Source organism: Mytilus trossulus, chromosome 6 (assembly GCF_036588685.1).
Source record: "Mytilus trossulus isolate FHL-02 chromosome 6, PNRI_Mtr1.1.1.hap1, whole genome shotgun sequence".
Classification (NCBI taxonomy): Eukaryota; Metazoa; Mollusca; class Bivalvia; order Mytilida; family Mytilidae; genus Mytilus; species Mytilus trossulus.
Genome location: NC_086378.1, coordinates 44,381,298 through 44,402,202, shown reverse-complemented (window position 1 = coordinate 44,402,202; position 20,905 = coordinate 44,381,298). Strand labels below are relative to the sequence as shown.

General features: G+C 32.1%; 1 protein-coding gene across 1 annotated transcript; it reads right to left on the bottom strand.

Annotated features, from left to right (window-relative positions):
- Positions 1 to 5,489: 5,489 nt before the first annotated feature.
- On the bottom strand, positions 5,490 to 19,796 carry LOC134723439 (uncharacterized). The gene is made up of 10 exons (XM_063587052.1): positions 19,710 to 19,796; positions 16,807 to 16,893; positions 16,182 to 16,313; positions 15,024 to 15,167; positions 13,971 to 14,138; positions 13,437 to 13,589; positions 12,088 to 12,222; positions 11,271 to 11,405; positions 10,590 to 10,721; positions 5,490 to 5,698 (listed from the first exon to the last, which is right to left on the bottom strand). The coding sequence occupies exons 2-10, from the start codon at positions 16,874 to 16,876 to the stop codon at positions 5,556 to 5,558; spliced, it is 1,212 nt and encodes a 403-aa protein (XP_063443122.1). The 5' UTR covers positions 16,877 to 16,893; positions 19,710 to 19,796; the 3' UTR covers positions 5,490 to 5,555.
- Positions 19,797 to 20,905: the final 1,109 nt, after the last annotated feature.

Genomic DNA, 20,905 nt, shown 5'->3' with positions numbered 1-20,905 from the left:
CTTGAGGAAAAATACTTTTCCTCTAAGGAAATTGTTGAAAAAAGGGGCATAACTTTTTCAACAGTGGTGCTAGAGCCAAATATTTTTAGGATAAATATCAGGGAACCAATACCAACCAAGTTATCAACTTTGTTTTGACTTAACTCCAAAAATTAAGGTGACAACTTTTGCACTCATAGATAAATTGTCACATAGTGTATTTTTGTACTTTTCCCTAGAATAAAATTAATAACCCATTTTTATTATTCGTATAAGGAAATGACAGGTTTGTTTTTTACAAAAAAATTTAGCTTCTGAACTGTCAATATAAGCGAAAATAATTTCTATTTTTCATCGTATTTAATTCGTACAGATGTATGCTGACGCCATAAATACAATGAAAATAAACTTGTATTGACATGGTATAATTTTTTTTCAAAAGAAAATCCAAATACTCATTGACCTGCATGAAACTGGCTGTTCCGATGTTGGTTTCTTCAAATGATTGACGTTTTGTAAATTGACATGTCAAAGTTGTATGCGTTGAAAGAAATTATCAAATAAAAACAGCTGAATTGGCTATTTTAGGATGTTTTACCTTTTTCCTTCTCTAAATGATCAGAAAAGAATAATATCTAAATGAATTAAATGTTTTGTGATTGGCAATGAGAACAGAACTGAAGTCATTTTTTTTATGTAATAGTAAATTATTTCACTACGTGTACAATGTATCACATCCTCTACTTATCTAATATACAATCATTTAAAACAGAAATAATAAGAAGAAGCGCAATTAAAACCATGATTGCACTATTCAAAGGTTTCTGATTTTAAAAAACAAAAAATCTGAAGTATTAACTGACATCATATTTTTTTACCAAGAACTTTACAAGTTATGTAAAAAAAAACCCAAGCATTCAAACTAATTTAAACCGGGTATCATTTTTAAAATAATTTCACTATGATAGTCTTTTACTATCCTCAGAAAACAGTTGGTGGTTGACTGATTTAACACTTTTGAATTTAATTGACTGGTTGATAAATGAAGGATAACAGCGCAAGTTAAATCTCATATTTGTTTAAAGTCGTTTCATTTTATAAAGGGTATTAGTGGCCACTAGGGTCTATATTACCCCAAATATTCATTGTGCATGTATAAAGTAACTGCGAGTAAGATTAGATTTGTCTTTTCAAACGAATGGATACCAGCTGTCATATTCCTGTCTTCTTACAGGCATTTTTTTTAAAATTGTCGTTTGATTCAATACCAAAGGGTAGGGAAGGGTTAATAGCTCGGATTTAGTGCATCGGTGTCCGTGATTTTTTTATTTTTTTTAAATCTAATATTATTGCTTTGTGAACATAAATCAGACTGTCGGTTTTCCCGTTTGAATTGTTTATTTCATTACTATATATAAAAATATTAATTTTCGCGAACCATTTAGGTCACGGAAAGTCCAAAATATGGCATCAGTAAGGAGAGTTGTGCAAATAATGTGAATACACAGAACCCCCATCCAAATTATCTCTAGCTAAAAGTATTCATCTTTTTCTATTTTATATGTACTAACAATATTCCATTTTTCTATAATTTCGATTAAAATATTCCAAAATCTGAGTAAAAATAGATCGAATGCCCCAAATAAACATTGTCTGATTGGTTGAAGTACTGTGGCGTCGATGCTTAGCATAATAAGCCTCGATGTAAAGCACACGCTTCACAGGAATAAGGAGAGTTTTACAAATAGTGTGAATGCACAGATCCTCCATCCTATTTATATTTTGCTGGAAATGTTGCAGTGTTCATCATTTCTGTTTTGATTCTGCTCACAACATTCCATTTTTTCTATAATTCCGATTTAGATATGTGGAACCCGCAATAAAAATAGATGGCCTCAATCACGTGGCCTCGATGATTTAAGAGCAACGCAAAAAATTCCGTTAATCATGTTGTACTTTGTTACCAATCGGAACTACTCGGCCTTTCTGGTATATATATAAAATTTAGTCCTGGTCTCTATAATGAGTTTATTTTACATTTCATCATTTCAGAGCCTCTTATAGTTCCTTAATATACTGTATGGGTTTTGCACACTGTTAAAGACCACGTACTGTGACTTACAGTAAAAGAGGGACGAAATATACCAGAGGAGCAGTCAAACTCATAAATCGAAAATAAACTGACAACTCCATGGCTAAAAATGAAAAAGACTAACAGACAAACAATAATTATAAAACACATGCCACAAAATAGAAAAAAAAATAAAGAATAAGCAACACGAACCCAACCATCTCAGGTTGCTCATGTTATAACTAATCCGGAAAATAGTCTAATTCAATAGGTCACATTCATGAAGGTGAAGGTGATTGTAGTTACGACATAAGGAAAATATCCGATATCATCTGTGAAACGGTTATTCCATAAGTTGCTTACATTTTATGAAAATATTGACGCCTAGTGGATACATGTTACAGTAGCTGTCGCATCGGCAATGAAACCCTTTATGTGTTCATGTTGAGGATCTACTTATCCTTCCGGAGCAGGTGGGACCACCTTTGTTAAAGTGGGATCCTGATTACCCAGTCTTTAGTTTGCTATGGGTGAGATGTACACTCGTTAGTCGTTTTTCTGTTCTAGGTTTTTTTTGCTATCATGCCATTGTCTGTTCGTTGTCGACTTACGAATTTGACCATTACATTTTCATCCCTTGCATCTCATTTATAGTAATTAAAATATGAAAGTTTATAGAGAAATTATGAAAACGAACTTTAAAAGGCCTGGTTGTCAATCTGAAGTGCAATTTTTCCTAACGATTAAATTGTAAGGTCGATCGGATGGCAAAATTGACCACCCCTCATCCTTAACAAATAAAAACAAATCCCGATTAATGGCGTTCATATAAAACATCAACCTTCAACTAATTTAGCTTAATTCAATATCAAACATTGTTAAATGTCCTAGTAAGAAATTGCTGATGTAAAACTATCCATTTTTGTCTTTTGTAATTATATTTCATGATGTTTTATGCTATAGCGATCTTCATGCTAGTGTTCTATCAATTACTTCGGAAATAGGTTTTTATTGAACAAACGATTAGATCTAGAAATAGAAAATATAGGAATATTTAACAGTAATGAACAGTTCGCTGTTTCAAGATTATGATAGATCATGCAGTATAAGGATGGCTCTTTTAAAAGAAGATCGAACAATGGAAAGGGAACAAAATTAATGTTTAAAATCAAAAGTAATTAATTTCGAAAAACAGGCCAATACTTTTATAGTACGAAAATGTATGACACGTATAGAAATGAATGACTTACATTTTACTGTATATGTAGTGTTCTACTTTGCTAAGGTACCAGTCTTTTGGTGTTAGTGCTACATGTATAATTGATCGATTAATGCTTGGGTTTATAACCACTTTCAGTAGTATTTGCAATATCTTGTTCGGAAGCTTTTGTTGATGGATGACGCATGAGAACCCGGAAACCTCCGCCAAGAAAACATGCAATCCCAGTGGTGAATTGATATTGCAGTCAAACGCGCATGCAACGTTGAGTTCGAACTCCCAACACTACTGTTGACAGGCATTGAAGACCTATTGGTGACCTTCTGCTGCTGTCTGTACTATTGTCGGGTTGTTGTCTCTTTGACACATTCCCCATTTCCATTCTCAATTTTATTTTAATTTATAATACTTGTATCTCCTTATATGTTACAGGACGGGGCAACAATGCAATGATCTGCCACAAGTGTATTGACGCAAACATACATGTAGCTTGAGCACCAACTACTCTTTTAGAAGCACTACCAAAACATACTTCATGCTGTACTATTTGATAACAAGATATGTAATTAATGTCTTTAAAAATTTATATTATGTTGTGCAAAGTACACTAAATACGTGCTTTAAATGTTATGAAGATGTTTAATGAATTTAAGTGAACAATGATGAATATCATCTTATTAAACTTAGACCAGCAATCATGGTAAAACAATGAATAAATAGCTTCGTTATTTTAAAATGAAAAAATAGTATTACGAATATTTATACATTCATTGTAAATATCAATACAAACAATGCTCTCAATGATGAGATTTTAATTAACAAACAAAAACTGGAACACAAAAACCGACAACATATAAATTAAAATCATCACATAGATGACATGGAAGTCAAATAGCATACATTGTTGAACAATCCAGTTGCACAAAAAAGGCAAGTGTGAATTTATAAGCAATAATAGTCCCAAAAAAACCATCATCATCGAAATAGCATATTATACACATTTTACATGTAGGCACCTTTTCGCTTCTACAAATCTAGATATTTTGAAATCGCATCGCAAAAAGGTCAACTTCAGCAGTAATGATCGATTGATAGTTTGATTGATTTTTATGGACTATCTACTTTTTGAATATTCCTTGGAGTTGAACTGGACTCAATTCATAAGAAGGAAGACAACTGGGATTCCAATTTGTTCTTTTTTTTTGTTAGTTCTCAAATAAAAGCACTAAAAAGAAATCATTGAAACTTCATTGTTCCATTTTTGATCTTCTATAAAATTGAGAATGGAAATGGGGAAATTGTCAAAGAGACAACAACCCGACCATAGAGCAGACAACAGCCAAAGGCCACCAATGGGTCTTCAATGCAAAGAGAAACTCTAGCACCCGGAGGCGTCCTTCAGCTGGACCCCTAACAAATATGTATACTAGTTTAGTGATACTGGACGTCATACTAAACTCCGAATTATTATGCAATACTACAATAAAATTTTACAATATTATTATTAGGTTTTTAATCCAATTGTTGATACCGCTATTCGATTTTTTGTAAACCAAACACAATTGCATATATTAAAATGTCTGACGCAAAAACATTGACGACATCCCTATCTCAGTTTATTATCACAAAAAGACTTGAATATAAATGTGCAGGAACAGTCTTATATTGATCCTTATAAAGATAAAATATGACTAGTTTGAAATGTTAGAAGGCATCAAATTGAAACATAAACCTAATCCTATCACCTCAATTTTGCAAAAAAATGGATAAAAAAGGGCGAAAGCCTTGACATTGCAGTCATAAAAATTTCGAGCACAAATATTGTAGCCAGACTCAGAAATTAACCAATCAAAATACTGGATTATGTGCTTCGATCACAAAATCGGTACTCCGAGTTCTGAGTAAAAAAGTTTTATGACCGCCAATTTTCGTTTTTCGCCGCATCACGACTAAAATATGACACATAACTGTAATCTTTTTTAGGAGTTCTGTCTGATGAAAAGCATTCTTTATTTCCTAAGCATCGTTGTGTCATTAACACGGTTAGCACGTGCTGATATGGTTTAATTTTAGAATGACTTGCGATTGTTGTCAGCAAATTCAAAGTATGGGTTTGTGCGCTTCTTTATGAAGGTGAATTCATAAGAGCAATTCAGACGCAACGAAATATAAACAAATCAATTGTAATTTCATTTGCAACATATAAAAACAACTCCAATATCATTATTTTGCAGCAGGTTTTATTTTCTGAAACATAATTGTCCTGCTGTATTGGTATTATCATGATTAGGACATAGGCCTACACTCAGTGTAGCTAATTGTCTTGTCCGCAAAACTGATATTACATTTGCAGTTGTAAACCTTATCTTTTATCTGATATGGTAAGGTCTCTTGATCACCATGACAATCTCCATTCATGTCTTCACATTCTGTAATAAAAACACATTTTGAGCTTCAGTTGCTTCAATTTAAGATGGTACCAAACACCTCAACTAAAATTATTTTGGCTCGTTTAACTTTCATAAAAACAAATATTAAGATATTTACGTTGGCTACTAGTTCATGGTGTAGATACCTACATTGCTCAATACAATGCAATAATCAAATAACAAAATAGAAAAATTAAAAAAAAACGGAAAATGAACGCAATATCAACGACAACATGTGTTATTTGTGACGTTGTTATCATAAAAAAAATAGAAGCGTAAAAAAACAAATAGATATAAGAAGATGGGGTGTGAGTGCAAATGAGACAACTCTCCATCCAAATAACAATTTATAAAAGTAAACCATTATAGGTTAATGAACGGTCTTCAACACGGAGCTTTGACTCACACTGAACAACAAGCTATATAGAACCCCAAAATTACTAGTGTAAAACCATTCAAACGGGAAAACTAAAGGTATAATCTATATAAAAAACGAGAAACGAGAAACACGTATAAATCACATAAACAAACGACAACTACTTTACATCAGATTCCTTGACTTCCAATGACTTGATAAAGTTCGAACTCTAATAATTGTCGCATAAAGATGTAATTATTTTTTTCATAATTTCACTGTATGAATGCTTCTGTGTGTAATTTTTTTTAATGCTAATGCGTCGATTAAACCATTTGTATGAACCGCTTCATACTAAAAATGTGAGCACGATTAACGCGTTTAAAACCCTTTCACGTCAGAGGAAAAGCATTTCATTCTATAAAATCACTGTTATGCGTAGACTTTTAAGTCATCATGGGTTGTTTTAAGGGTTTTGTTTAATTTTTATATCTAATGCTGTGGAGTTGTCATGAAAAACACGTGCTATCCTAAATGTGCATTTTAATTAGAAAAATAATCATTTTCTAGAATGCGTCACGATCGTTGTCTAACAATCAAAGTGATGGATTCTTATGAAAAATACAGGTAATGTAATATGTAATTATATATAAAAAAAGAAGATGTGGTTTGATTACATATGAGACAACTCTCCACAAGAGACCAAAATGACACAGAAATTCACAACTATCGGTCACCGTACGGCCTTCAACAATGAGCAAATCCCATACATCATAGTTATAGCTATAAAAGGCCGGAAATGACAATGTAAAACAATTCAAACAAGAAAACTAACAGCCTTATTTATTTAAAAAAATGAACGAAAAGCAAATATGTAACACATAAACAAATGACAACCACTGAATTACAGGCTCCTGATTTGGGACAGGCACATACACACATGGTGTGGCGGGGTTAAACATGTCTGCGGGATCCAAGCCCTCTCCTAACCTGGGACAATGGTATAACAGTTCAACATAAGAACAAACTATAAAAATCAGTTGAAAAAGGCTTAACTCATCAGATGGACAAACATGCAAGTGAACGTGGCCGGGTACTTGTACATCACAACAACAAAAAGACACTAGGAACTGTTACAGATCTGAGAGTACTCGTAGTTAACTGACAGCTAGATAGCACTTCAGGACTGGCATGAAAATACGGATTTTTTGTGTTATTAAAATTTGCTGTAACAAAATATTAGAAATTATTATAAATTAAGGAATGTATCTCCCTCTTGCAAAGCTCTGATTCCTTTCACGGATTTGGCTATACTTTTTGAACCTTTTGGAGTATAGCTCTTCGTCTTTTATAAAAGCTTTGGATTTCAAATATTTGGGCCACGAGCATCACTGTAGAGACATGTATTGTCGAAATGCGCATCTGTTGCAAGAAAATTGGTACCGTTAATTTTATTACTACTACTGGATCGATGCCTCTGCTGGTGGACTATTAGTCCCCGAAGGTATCACCAGCCCAGTAGCCAGTACTTCGGTACTGGCATGAAAATACGGATTTTTGTGTTATTAAGATTTGCTGTTACAAGATATTAGAAATTATTATAAATTAAGGAATGTCTCTCCCTCTTGCAAAGCTCTGATTCCTTTCACGGATTTGGCTATACTTTTTGGACCTTTTAGATTATAGCTCTTCATCCTTTATATAAGCTTCGGATTTCAAATATTTTGGCCACGAGCATCACTGAAGAGACATGTATTGTTGAAATGCGCATCTGGTGCAAGAGAATTGGTACCGTTAATTTTATTAATATCAAAGCCACTATCAATTGATAAAAAATCATGCATCTAAGACTAAATTATCAATCCGTACACTTCAAACATCCAATGGATTTAGTATAAAAGAGGGACGAAAGATACAAAAGGGACAGTAAAACTCATAAATCTAAAACAAACTGACAACGCCATGGCTAAAAATGAAAAAGACAAACAGAAAAACAATAGAACACATGACACAACATAGAAAACTAAAGAATAAACAACACGAACCTCACCAAAAACTAGGGGTGATCTCAGGTGCTCCGGAAGGGTAAGCAGATCCTGCTCTACACGTGGCACCCGTCGTGTTGCTTAATAAAGACGTTATAAAGACGTCATAAACAATCAGAGAAAAACAGGACCTTGCGCAATGCCAAGATACAGGTATCGACAGATTGTAGATCCACGAATGTGTATATGTAAAACTATATAACATACTAGTTATATCTTGTTTGCTTTTAATTAACTGATAATAAAATCAATAGTTGTACCAATAAAAACAATAATCAATGATCTTGTTATAGTGTTTACCATTAATACATAGATTACGTTCGTTAAAATCAAAAACGTCGAAACAGACACGGGCATAGCGAGCAAGCAATGAAATATAAACACCAAAGGATGGTGCCAAAAGAACATCATTATCTAAAGATGAAAAATTAACAATAATAGGTAACGACAAATCATGTTTTTTGTCGTAAATTATAGTATGTAGTTTTCCGTTTAAACCCAAAATATTTAAATCTAGGAAAGGAGAGTTATTTACGTTTAGATTTGATTTATTTAAAATAAGTTCCTTGGGGACTTTCACCAGTATATTGATAAATTCTTGATTATTTAACGAAAACATATCATCAAGATAACGGTAAGTGTTGTTGAAATTATCAATTAAATGCAATTACGACGGGTCATTACTATATTTGGTCCTAAACTGTGATTCGTAACAGTACAAAAACAAGTCTGCTATTAAAGGGCTTCAATAAGTGCCCATATGGATACCTACAACCTGTGAATAAACTTTGCTGCCGAAACGTACATACATATTATAAAGGAGAAATCAACAGCTTCCCCAGTGACCTCCAGTAAGTATGTATAGATTATTACATGGCATTTTCCATATTAGCCTGGTATCAGCCCTAGACTCCCATATCAAGCCAGAGGGCTTTAGCCCGAGGGCTTGATATGGGTCGTGGGCTGATACCATGGACCATATGAAAAATGACATGTAATAGTCTATTTATCACATATTTTTAAGCAAGAGAATACAAATAGCTTAGTACACCAAATTATGTTTGATATTTCTTCAAAAATCAAAAAGATGTTTAACGAAAAAAATAATAAAAAAAATGTAATACTGTTAGTTAAAAAGAGTTCGTATCACAATAGGTAAACAACGTTTTGTGAAAAGTTTCAGAAATAATTAACAATTATAAATATATTAATTCTAAGAATTGCAAATATTAAACAACTTTAAAGTGTTACATTACAAATGATAATAAATGCTTAAGAATAATCCTATAATATAGCCTAATCATTCCAGTGTGACTTTATATATTTTCTTAATTCTTTATGACGTCAAAATTTTACGAACACTTTTGTGATTTTCACTGTTGATTTCTACTTTTTCCTTCTACAGCATATTCGTAACTTTCTCAATTTCTTTTCATTGTGTTCAACTTGTTTACAAATAGTCTTTGATTGACAGGTTACCGGAAGTTAAACTCGGGGGCTTGATATGGATTTCGAGGGCTGATATCGATATTGGCCCCGAGGGCTGAGAACCAACCTCGACTTCCGGCTATTATTGGCCATGCAAAAATGTACATATCAGTACAAAATATGTGATAAATCGAGCATATTTACCTTTCTCTTTGGAAGAAAAGTTTTAAGTGAGTTGCAGCAAATTATATATGCATTCAGATTTACCAAACGACCATTGAATTGAATAGGCTAACTTTTGTTTGATAAGATGTGGAAGTGTAAAGAGTAGAAAAATAAAAACTGTCTACAGAATCAAAAGGACCATCAAAAGCACGTAATTTATACTACATCGACTGTTGTCAGTAAAATAAAAGTACGGTTATAATGAAATATACATTTGTCATTTGAATTTTGCCATGATTAAGGACTTTCCGATTTGATTTTCCTCTGAGTTCAGTATGTTTTTGATTTTACTTTATACATGAAAGTTTTTAATGTCATTTTGTTATTAACTTTGTTTACTTAATTATATATCTCGTCTCACTATTTTTGATATTTTCTACCTTTGATTATTTGTTGAGATGACGATAAACTTTTACTTCTGTGCTCGTACTATGAACAACAAAACTATTTATTTTGTAATATATATGTTCGTACTCCACAGACTGATTCCATGCTCTGAGATACCCGTATGTTGCAAGGTAGAGAACCAGCCTTCAAACGTCATTGTAAACCGAACTACAAAATTTATTGAAATTACCTGTGTACGTTATTTTCTATGGCGGTATTTCTACTAAGGTAAATCAAATTGTTATCTCTCTGATATTGTTTGACATTTTATCCCCTTTCTACATAACTTTACCAAGTCAGGAACATGACAGTTGTTGTCCATTCATTAGATGTGTTTTGTCATTTGAATTTGCCATGTAATTAGAGACTTTCCGATTTAATTTTCCTCGGAGTTCAGTATTTGTGTGATTTTTCTTTTTCTTGTGATGTTTTAAATTATGCTTAAACTTACTGAGTTCAACTAATTCAAACGACGTGTGAAACATTCCGTTTACTTTTTGAACATTGCATTGTTGCACTGTACACTTCTTTTCACCAGCGATCTTAGCACCATCTAAGACGCATGTGTCTCCATGCCGACATTCTAAAACAATGTGCAAATATGAACAATTAATTTACAGTTCAATTTCTCATCACTTCTGTTTACGAGATACATGTAGGAAAATTGTGAAAGCTAGATACGAGTGCAATCTAGATCATTCAGGAAAACGAGATAACGTACTAATATTTAAATCCATTTCAATCTTTATGAAATTTCTGCTTTTTCCGGCTATACTCTCTCTATATATATATATAGTGTTACAAAATAACACGTCTTTAAGAGAAAAAGAATGTTTTTACCTTTGTACGTAATTTTCTTTGGCGGTATTTTGTCTAAGATAAATTAAATTGTTATCTTTCTGATATTATTTAACATCATATCCCCTTTTTTGACGTATCGCTTCAACCTTCATATAGGGCTCGTGTTGCTTTTTTGTTAGTTTTCTATTTTGTGTCATGTGTTCTATTAATTGTCTGCTTGTCTTTCGTTTTGAGCAGGGCGTTGTCAGTTTATTTACGAACTATGTGTTTGACTGTCCCTCTGGTATCTTATTTTCGTCCCTCTTATAAAATAAATGATGCTTAAACTTACTGGCTTCGACTGTGCCAAACGAGTTCGAGTAATGCGTTGCGTTTATTTGTTTAGCATTGCATTGTAGTACTGTACACTTCTCTTCATCATCAATCTTTACACCATCTAAGACGCATGTGTCTTCATGTGGACATTCTTAATATCAAAACAATGTACAAATATAAACAATTATTTAACAGTTTAATTTCTCATCACTTTCTCTTTTATATAAGAGAAACATATTGGAAAATGGTGAAATTAAAATACAAGTGCAATCTAGAACATTTGAAATAACGAGACAACGTACTGATATTTAAATTCCATATTCAATCTTTATAAAATTTGGGCTCTTTACAGCTTTTGTCAAATTTCCTTTATGACAAATACAATTCTATAACTCTTACACATTTTCAATTCGATTAAATAAAAAAAAACAATTGTCATGCCAATTGATAAATTTATTCAAACTACTTTGATTCATCTTGATTCAACAATAAAATGATTAAACGTAATTAATAGTTGTATACACGGTTTTTTTTTAAATTTTTGTCCCGAATACTTGCTTTGTTGTCAATATATTAATAAATTATTGCGTTATCTTTACTGATAATATACTTGTTAGTTTCGCTTGTAGTATATAATACATATATAGTGTTACAAATAACACGTCTTTGAGAAGAAAAAAAAGTATTTACCTGCATGTGTTACGTTATTTTCTTTGATACTACTTTGTCTAACGTATATTAAATAGTTATCTTTTTGATATTATTTGACATTGTATCCCCTTTTTGACGTACATATCACTTCCAGTGATGTCTTAAATGATACTAAAACTTACTGATTTCGGCCATGTCAAATGAATTCGAGAAATGCGTTGCGTTCAGTTGTTTAACATTGCATTGTTTTACTGTACACTCCTGTTCACCATCGATCTTAGCACCATCTAAGACACATGTGTCATTATGTAGACACCCTAATCATAACAATGTGCAAATATAAACAATTAATTTACAATTTAATTTCTCATCACTTCCAGTTCTATATAAGAAATACATGTAGGAAAATGGTGTGAAACTTGAATACGAGTGTAATCTAGAACATTTGAATAAAATAACGAGACAACGTTCTGACATGTAATTCCATATTCAATTTTTATAAAATGTCTGCTCTTTCCGGCTATTGTCAAATTTCCTGTATGACAGATACAATTCTAAAACTCTATATCTTTCAATTCGATTAAATAAAAAATATTGTCATGTCAACTGATAGAGATATTCAAAATACTTGAATTCATTTTGATTCAACAAAAAAATGGTTAAATGTAATTTATAGTTGTGTACACGGATTTGTTTTAATTGTTGTCCCTAATACTTTCTTTGTTGTTAATATAAATTATAATTATAATCTTTACTCATAATATTCTATTTAGTCTCGCATGTGTTGTTAGATAATACGAGTTTTGGTCTTTCCTTCTATACATGTCTGGGATACATTGATTACCAAGTGAAGATCCTGTATATTTGATATAGAGTTCGAGGGGCTGGAATATTGTACTACACAGTAACATGTAGTATATATACTTCGAGAGAGAACAAAATCTAAAACGTTTCCCTCAGACAACAGATGAAGAAACGTTTGAAATTAAATGCAGAAACATAGTTGTAGGCTTTATCACTGAACTAGTATATATTTGTTTAGGGGCCAGCTGAAGGACGCCTCCGGGTGCGGGAATTTCCCGCTACATTAAAGACCTGTTGGTGACCTTCTGCTGTTATTTGGTCGGGTTGTTGTCTCTTTGTCACATTCCCCATTTCCATTCTCAATTTTAAGTTGTTATTTTTGGAATTTGTTTTGTATATACTATTTGAAATAGATTTTATGTTGATATACATTCCTTATATTTGATAGGCTTGTCTAAATTCCACATGTGTTAAAAGATACACGAAAAGATAAATGCGAAACACAGTGTCCTATTGACCTATATATAGCTAATACGATATATAGTGTCAGTTAATTCCATATTTGATTCGAGCTTCGCTATCAAACTATATATATCATAGCAGGTCAGCTAGCTCTTTTGTATCGCCCCACAGAAAGGTGAACCACTTTAGCTTCACGGGATTGCTACCGGCATACTGATGATGATAAGTATTAATCAGACGACGAGTCGAAAAAAAATCTAATTACCATACACTTCTGTTTTTAGTTTTAAGATTTTCTTTCCTTCTTGTTCGTCAGCAATGCATGTATGCTTCTGGCAGTTACTGAATGTCCTTCTGTATACATTTTCATTAATACACATATACTGGTTGGGTTCGCCTCGTCTTGGATTAACACATCCTTAACAAGCAAAAAAAAAAACTATTAAAAGCTGAAATTGACTGGTCCATGCATTTTTGTTTTTGCAAAATCTAAAGGTACTGCGAGAAAGTATGAATTGGGTCAAATAGGCTGGTCATACAAAACCGCTGGAACATGCATTCAGCATCCTAAATTAAAAAACCAAGCAGGACATAAACATACAATTTCGACTGAGAATACATTTTTAATCATACTTGTTGTTTTCTAACTACGACCAATCAACGATGATTAAATCGGTAGGTACGACATTAAGCGATCAATGCAGCATAAAATACTTAAATCAAATTGTTTGTGGTTGGGTTGAGAGGGGAAGTTGGGGTTACGATTGCTAAGAAATCTTTACATATTGTTTGATCTTACCATAATGCTTCGCTTCGACCTTCATTCCAGTAACAGTACCAGCGGCATCTGTCATACTAAGACAGTCATACTGTACACATATCTCACGGTCTCTTCTATATCTACCAACCCCGATACAAAAGTAGTCGTTTGCATCTGGTTCATAAAGAAACCGGGGATTTGGACATTCTGTGGAGGAAAATATAGATAATGATCAATGTAAATATACATTCAAATAATAAAACGTATATCTACTTGACCGGCAATTATATAGTTCAAATTATTGGAAATTTACAATTCGTATTGGATTTATTTTTGCTTTTGAAAGCCTTTAATCAAGTATACACGCCAGACATGTTTTAATTTTGAAAGTCTATAATCCGGTATACACGACAGACATGTTTTGCTTTTGGAAGCCTTAGATCCGGTATACATGCCAGACATATTTTGCTTTTGAAAGCCTTTAATCTGACAAACACGCCACATGCTTTTGCTTTTGGAAGCCTAAAATCTGGCATACACGCTAGACATGTTTTTGCTTAATGGATCCTTTTATCTGTCATACAACCCGACATGTTTTTGCTTTTGATAGACTTTAATCCAGTATACACACCGAGACCAAAGAAGAAGAGAAGAGGATTCACCCAGGATTTCCGATGGACAATTCTTAAGATTGTACTCAGAATAGAATCTTGCACGGCTTTTGATTGGATGGTAGAGGATCCGAATAACTCTTAATCCTGATCTTATTCCATTAGGTTTGAATAATCAATTGATATTTCAAAAAGTATAGAAAATATATTCAATATATGCACGTAGGAGCCATTACAAATTTTCCTTTCTATTTAACGAAAACAAATGACCTGGTTTTTCAACTGCGTTTTGAGTAAGCTTTTGGCCCATGACCAAATTTCTATTTTAATGTTATGCAACGCTGGTTTATTTAGTAATACGGACTGTTACCACTTTTCGCTAGTATGTGTAGTCTTCGTGAAATATGTCATAGAACACCAATGGTACCCTTCGGAATGCATTACGAATAATTGCGCTCTTGTAACCTTAAATGATTCTTACCTCTTTTAATGATCACCATTGAAGATTTGTAATGTGTCACGTCGCCTACAACATTTGAACTTGTTTTGCATTTGAATGTTGCACATGTTGTTGTGTTTTTCCTTACAACTCCATCACTTACACATTGGCCCTCGTATTTACATTCTGCAAAACAAAAGAATTGTTATCTAAACAATTATATTAATAAACAATATTTATAAAACATTTTCAGAATGCAGATAGTCCTATTTTTTATTGGAGGTTTAACAAATTCCTAAGTTCTTAAATCTTTAAACTTATTTGCTTATTTTTCAGGAATAACAATGACAAACACATATTAGAATACAAAATGGTGGCTTTCCTTAGTTACGGACCGGACCTTGGAACATAACCGTATCAAGAAATTCGTTAAGCGTGCAATGAAAATTATTGTTTCAATCGAGTTGTATTAATTTATATCAGTTTGTAATATTATGGACCTTTGACAAGATCAGTACGTTATATACACGGACCTGTTCAGATTATACTACCGGGGACGAAGTATAATTATAAAAAACAATATAGTTTGTGACGTAATCTAACGAATTTCGTGATATTGTTAAAAGTTTTTAAAAAGTGTTTATTTATGAAAATAAAATGTACAAATACATAAGACAGGTAAGATGTTCCAAAAAAAAATAAAACATATTGAAATATTTTTTTAATTAATATGTTGATATTGTCAAAATGACAATTGCAATAAGGTACCCATTAAATTCCAACAAAATCAGTTGATCGATAAAAAAAGAATATAATGCACTAACGATTTTGATACAAATTTGGCCGGAAAAAAATAATAATAGCCATTGTACGAGGTCCATTCAGGACATATCGACCAAAAAAGTATACCAATCTCGGACTTCGTCCTCGGTCAATATACTTTCTTCATGTCCATATATCCTTGTATCGACCCGTTATACAAATGCTATAATTGTATTATATCGACCTCAAATAGTAGATCGATATCGGACATCGCTCTCAATCAATATACTTCTTTCTAGTCAAATATATTATCTTATAAAGGCTATAATTGTATAATATTATATTTAAGAGTTGACAAATTTTGTGACTTCTGCGTCATATTTCGGTAATGCCACCGAGTGGTTGGTGGATCAAGTTAGTTTTTAAAACAGTACTTACTTATTTCTGTAATTTTTATTGAGAGATCGTTGTCACAGAAGTACGTCGCACAATCTACAGTCTTCACTGATAATTTGTCCACACACTCGCTGATATTTTGATCCTCTACAGTAAGCAAACATTTTTCTGCGCCTATAAACATACGGTACATGTATAAGACTTCTAAAGTGTATTCCGAATGAAATTCATGGAAGTCCATTTATTGGGAGCTATTTCAAACTTTTTCTGCAAAAAAATCTCGGAATAAAGAAAGATGTACAGTTAATTTACCAATTCATAAATTTAAAACAAAATAATACAAAATTAAAAATCACACGTGTCAGGTCATTAAAAAAACTAATCTTAGACTTTTAACCTACTAACTTGTGTGACGTTGATTTTGATTAAGATTTTTACATTTACGGTGTACACTGTGTTAAACTATTATATTTGTTCTGTTCCCAATTGTCGTTTTTATAAATGCTTATAAGGTTGAGTGTTTTTCTTCCGCACGAGTCTGTTCTTCTCCCCTTGATTTCATATCTCGTTTTTCATTTTGTCTACAATTTTTTTGTCTCTGTATATGAATTGTTATGTATCTTTTTTTTAATATTATTTCGATTCCTTGAAATATTTTTAAACTTACCATGGCATTCGTCTTTAGAAACAGCAGAAACCAGCGCTACCAATGTAGACAAAATTAAAAACTTGTTCATTGTACTCTATGGTGTATCTGCAAGTAAATATATAAATACCATATATAATATATAAGTGCAAATTATTCGAAAGTTGGAAATTCCACTTTTCCTGGAGAATGTTTTTTTTCCATAACACCGTGAATTCCCGGTTGTTTTTGAGAAACAATTATTATTAATATATAAAAAAGAAGATGTGGTATGATTGCCAATGAGACAACTATCCACAAAAGACCAAAATGACACAGACATTAACAACTATATGTCAACGTACGGCCTTCAACAATGAGCAAAGCCCATACCGCATAGTCAGCTATAAAAGGCCCCGATAAGACAATGTAAAACAATGCAAACGAGAAAACTAACGGCATTATTTATGTAAAAAAATGAACGAAAAACAAATATGTAACACATAAACAAACGACAACCACTGATTTACAGGCTCCTGACTTGGGACAGGCACATACATCAATAATGTGGCGGGGTTAAACATGTTAGCGGGATCACAACCCTCTCCCTAACCTGGGACAATGGTATAACAGTACAACATAAGAAACGAACTATAAAAATCAGTTGAAAAAGGCTTCAAGTTAACTCATCAGATAGACAAAAAAAAGTGTAAGCAGGTTTTAGATATAGAAATAATGGATGATTCATTTTTGAGTCCAAAAAAAAAGAAGAAAAAAATATACCTTCGATAGTATATGTAATGTATAATATGCATGTATACTTTTTGAACAAATAAAGCATGTTTTAATTTAGCGCTATATTAATATTTTCATTTTACTTACAACAACATACAAATTGCAAAGAAAGCCGTTTTCCCTTTCATAAGACACTATTTTTATATGTAAGAAATTAAATGAAATATATATGTACACACACGTAAATAAAAGCATATTTTCATGACCAGGTTGTTGGTCACCTCTGTCCACCCCCTTCAAATTAGCACATACTACTTGCCTTCTTGTAATAAGGGTGAATTGAAGTATTGATTGCTCTTTTTCTACTTTCAAAAGTGCCCAATGTTCCTACAACACGATGTTACACTCAAATAATGCGACGTCGAAGAGGGTTTTTGACTTCGATTTATTTCATAAATTACCTCAAGTTGCGGAAATCGATTCAATAATGTATACCCCTTTAAGTTATCTCAATTAAAAATGCAACTACTGTTGCAAGTAATGTAGGAAGGGAAAATGGGACGAAAGTACATGTACATGTATACGGTTTAAAAAAAAAAATTGTTTAGATGTACAAAACTTTTATCATAGGATGTTAGACTTTAAAGGTGCATGTCATCTGTCATTGTAAAATTTCTATATCTTAATTCAACCCCAATACAAATATATCTGACACTCTGCAAGTAAATCGAAACATTTTTAACCTTCAAGTTGGTTAAATTTGAATAGAATTTTATTTTCCCGGGCACATAATTTGTCGAAATACACCCCTTCAATTACTTGAATCTTGGCTTGATAATTATTTCCCAAGTCATCTTTAGTTGCTTGTTTAAATTGTTCAACTTTTGATATATATTTTGAAATATAGTAATCTACTCCTGGATCGTCCGCGAAAACGGCTAATATAATCCCGGATTTTATTAATTCGATGAAACGGTTTTCGTCGCTGTTGGGGATCGTCTTTCAAAACCTCCATTTCATGCACAAGTTTATACTGACGAAAAGTTCCCGCTTCGCTAGTATAGGAATTACTTTCATCACGACAGTTATAACATGAATAGCAAGACAAATTGCGAAGTAAATCATTCCTTAAACAATTTAAGTAAGCAACTAAAGATGACTTGGGAAATAATGTAGGAGTTTTTGATATAGCTACCATTTTCTAGATTTAACTTATTTCTAAAACTAAAGGAACAACCATTTAACTTCAAGATGGGTTATAGTTTCAAACTAAAAAAATATTCTTATCGCCATTTTGATCAAAAAAGTATTCTGTTCAGATAACAAAATCAAATATTCTGAATCCAGACTTTTTCAATGAGTGTTATATTTAAAAAAAATTGATTGACAGCATTGAAAGACTTATTAAAATGGGTAAAATAGAGAAATCCGTTTGCGCCAAATATGCAAAGCAATCAGACGTTTCTCTCTCTCTCTCTGTTCATGGACTGTCTGATGAATTTTAAGCCATTTCTCTCGAGATGTCCATCTCAAGGGTTAAGTAGCTGCGAACATAAATTATGTTACTTTATGAAGATATAGGAATATGTGGTATGAGGGCCAACGAGACAACTATTCATCCAAGTCACAATTATAAACCATAAATAGAAATACATACATATTCATCATTAACCAGCATGTTTATTTTTCTCATTAATATTTTTTTACTTCTTTCACCTTTTTCATTTTCATATATTTATCACAGTGCATGCCAGTATTTATATTTATGTACCGAATTGTAAAAGCAAAATGCTTGTTTCTAAATCCTTAATATTATTTCATTTGTATAATATCGTTTAATGTTGATTTATCTGAATAAATATTGTTTAAACTAACCAACATGTACAAAAAAAGTCCAGTTGTAACCTCGCGAGAAACATTTTATTTCGTTGCATTCGTTTGTTTAAACAAGTTCACAATGTGTACAGAGTTACTAAAATATATGTATTACCAGTTTCTATTATTTCAATTGTCTTAATTATTTACTACTTTTTAAACAAATTAAAGAAGATGTTAAAGTTTTAAATATATCCATCCTATTTTTGAATAAAACATATTAAAAAAACAAGTTATACATTCACTATTAATACACTGAGAAATTTCTGGTTTCTATCAGGTTGCTTATATTTCTTTTAAGTCCTTTGCTTTTTAAGTCTTCAACATAATCTTACCTTATCATCCACTTTAACACTACAGAGTAAAACTTAATCAAAAAGCGGTTCTAATAAATATATATATTTATATATGGTGGGCGTGTCATTGAAATTCGTTAGCAGGCTGTCGTTATCTATTTTCATCTCATATTCTTTATTTTATTTTCTACTCAATTTATTCCGAGGGATTATTTTCTTTTGATGAACAAACATATATCTTTATGAAAATTACTTCTTTTCATACTGCGCGCCAACACATCAGACTTATCGAATTGAGCAAATGCAATCTTGTTTTGTATTTGAATTGAAACCATTTGAAGTTAAAGCATTTACGAAATGTCAATTTTTCGACTCACTGCACGTTAAATTTTTGGTAACATTGTTAACCTTAAATACTTTCTTTAATATTTGATATCTACTGTGAGATATTTTATCAGCATTTTATATAACAAACGCGTAAAGATATCAGCAGCTTGCATGTTTATAATTTTATCATCTTTTGAAAATGCAGAAATAATATTTATGACGCAATATGGTTAGAAAATAAAGGAAAAGTACTTAAAAAAAGAACAGAAAAGCAACCAGCTTGCAAAAATATGCATGTACGCCTTTTAAAACCGAATATACCAATTAATGTCAGCAGTACAGTATGTCTGTACTGACTTAGTTTATAACAAACCTTTGGAAAATTGTCTGTTTATTAATTTCAAATAAGAAAGAAAATAATATCAACTCACTAAGGAAAATTTGTCCTAAGATGGATTTTTAGGTCTTAATTGGTCATGTTGCACTTTAACTTTCATTCTCACACAAGCCATCATTGGCTTTCAAATATTAGACTTCGAATGTTCCTGATGAAATGTTATCCAGAAAAGCGCAACGGACACATAAAATTTGAAATGAAACGTTTTTTTTTTTAAATCTAGTGTAGTCAATAATGATTTGTCCATTTACTAACCTATCTATACATCTATACGTCCCGATATGCACCGTTCTATTCATTAATGCGTCCCGATATGCACCTTTCTATTCATGTATACGTCCCGATATGCACCTTTCTATTCATTTATGCGTCCCGATATGCACCTTTCTTTACATTTATGCATCCCGATATGCACCTTTCTTTTCATTTATGCGTCCCATATGCAACCTTCTATTCATTGCTGCGTCCCGATATGCACCTTTCTTTTCATGTATGCGTCCTGATATGTATC

Coding starts and splice junctions, on each gene's coding strand:
- LOC134723439 (XM_063587052.1), bottom strand. CDS start 16,876: ATGAACAAGTTTTTAATTTTGTCTACATTGGTAGCGCTGGTTTCTGCT. Junction 16,314..16,806: donor TTCTAAAGACGAATGCCATG/GTAAGTTTAAAA, acceptor GTATGTTTATAG/GCGCAGAAAAATGTTTGCTT. Junction 5,699..10,589: donor GTTTGAATTAGTTGAACTCA/GTAAGTTTAAGC, acceptor TTTTTATTACAG/AATGTGAAGACATGAATGGA.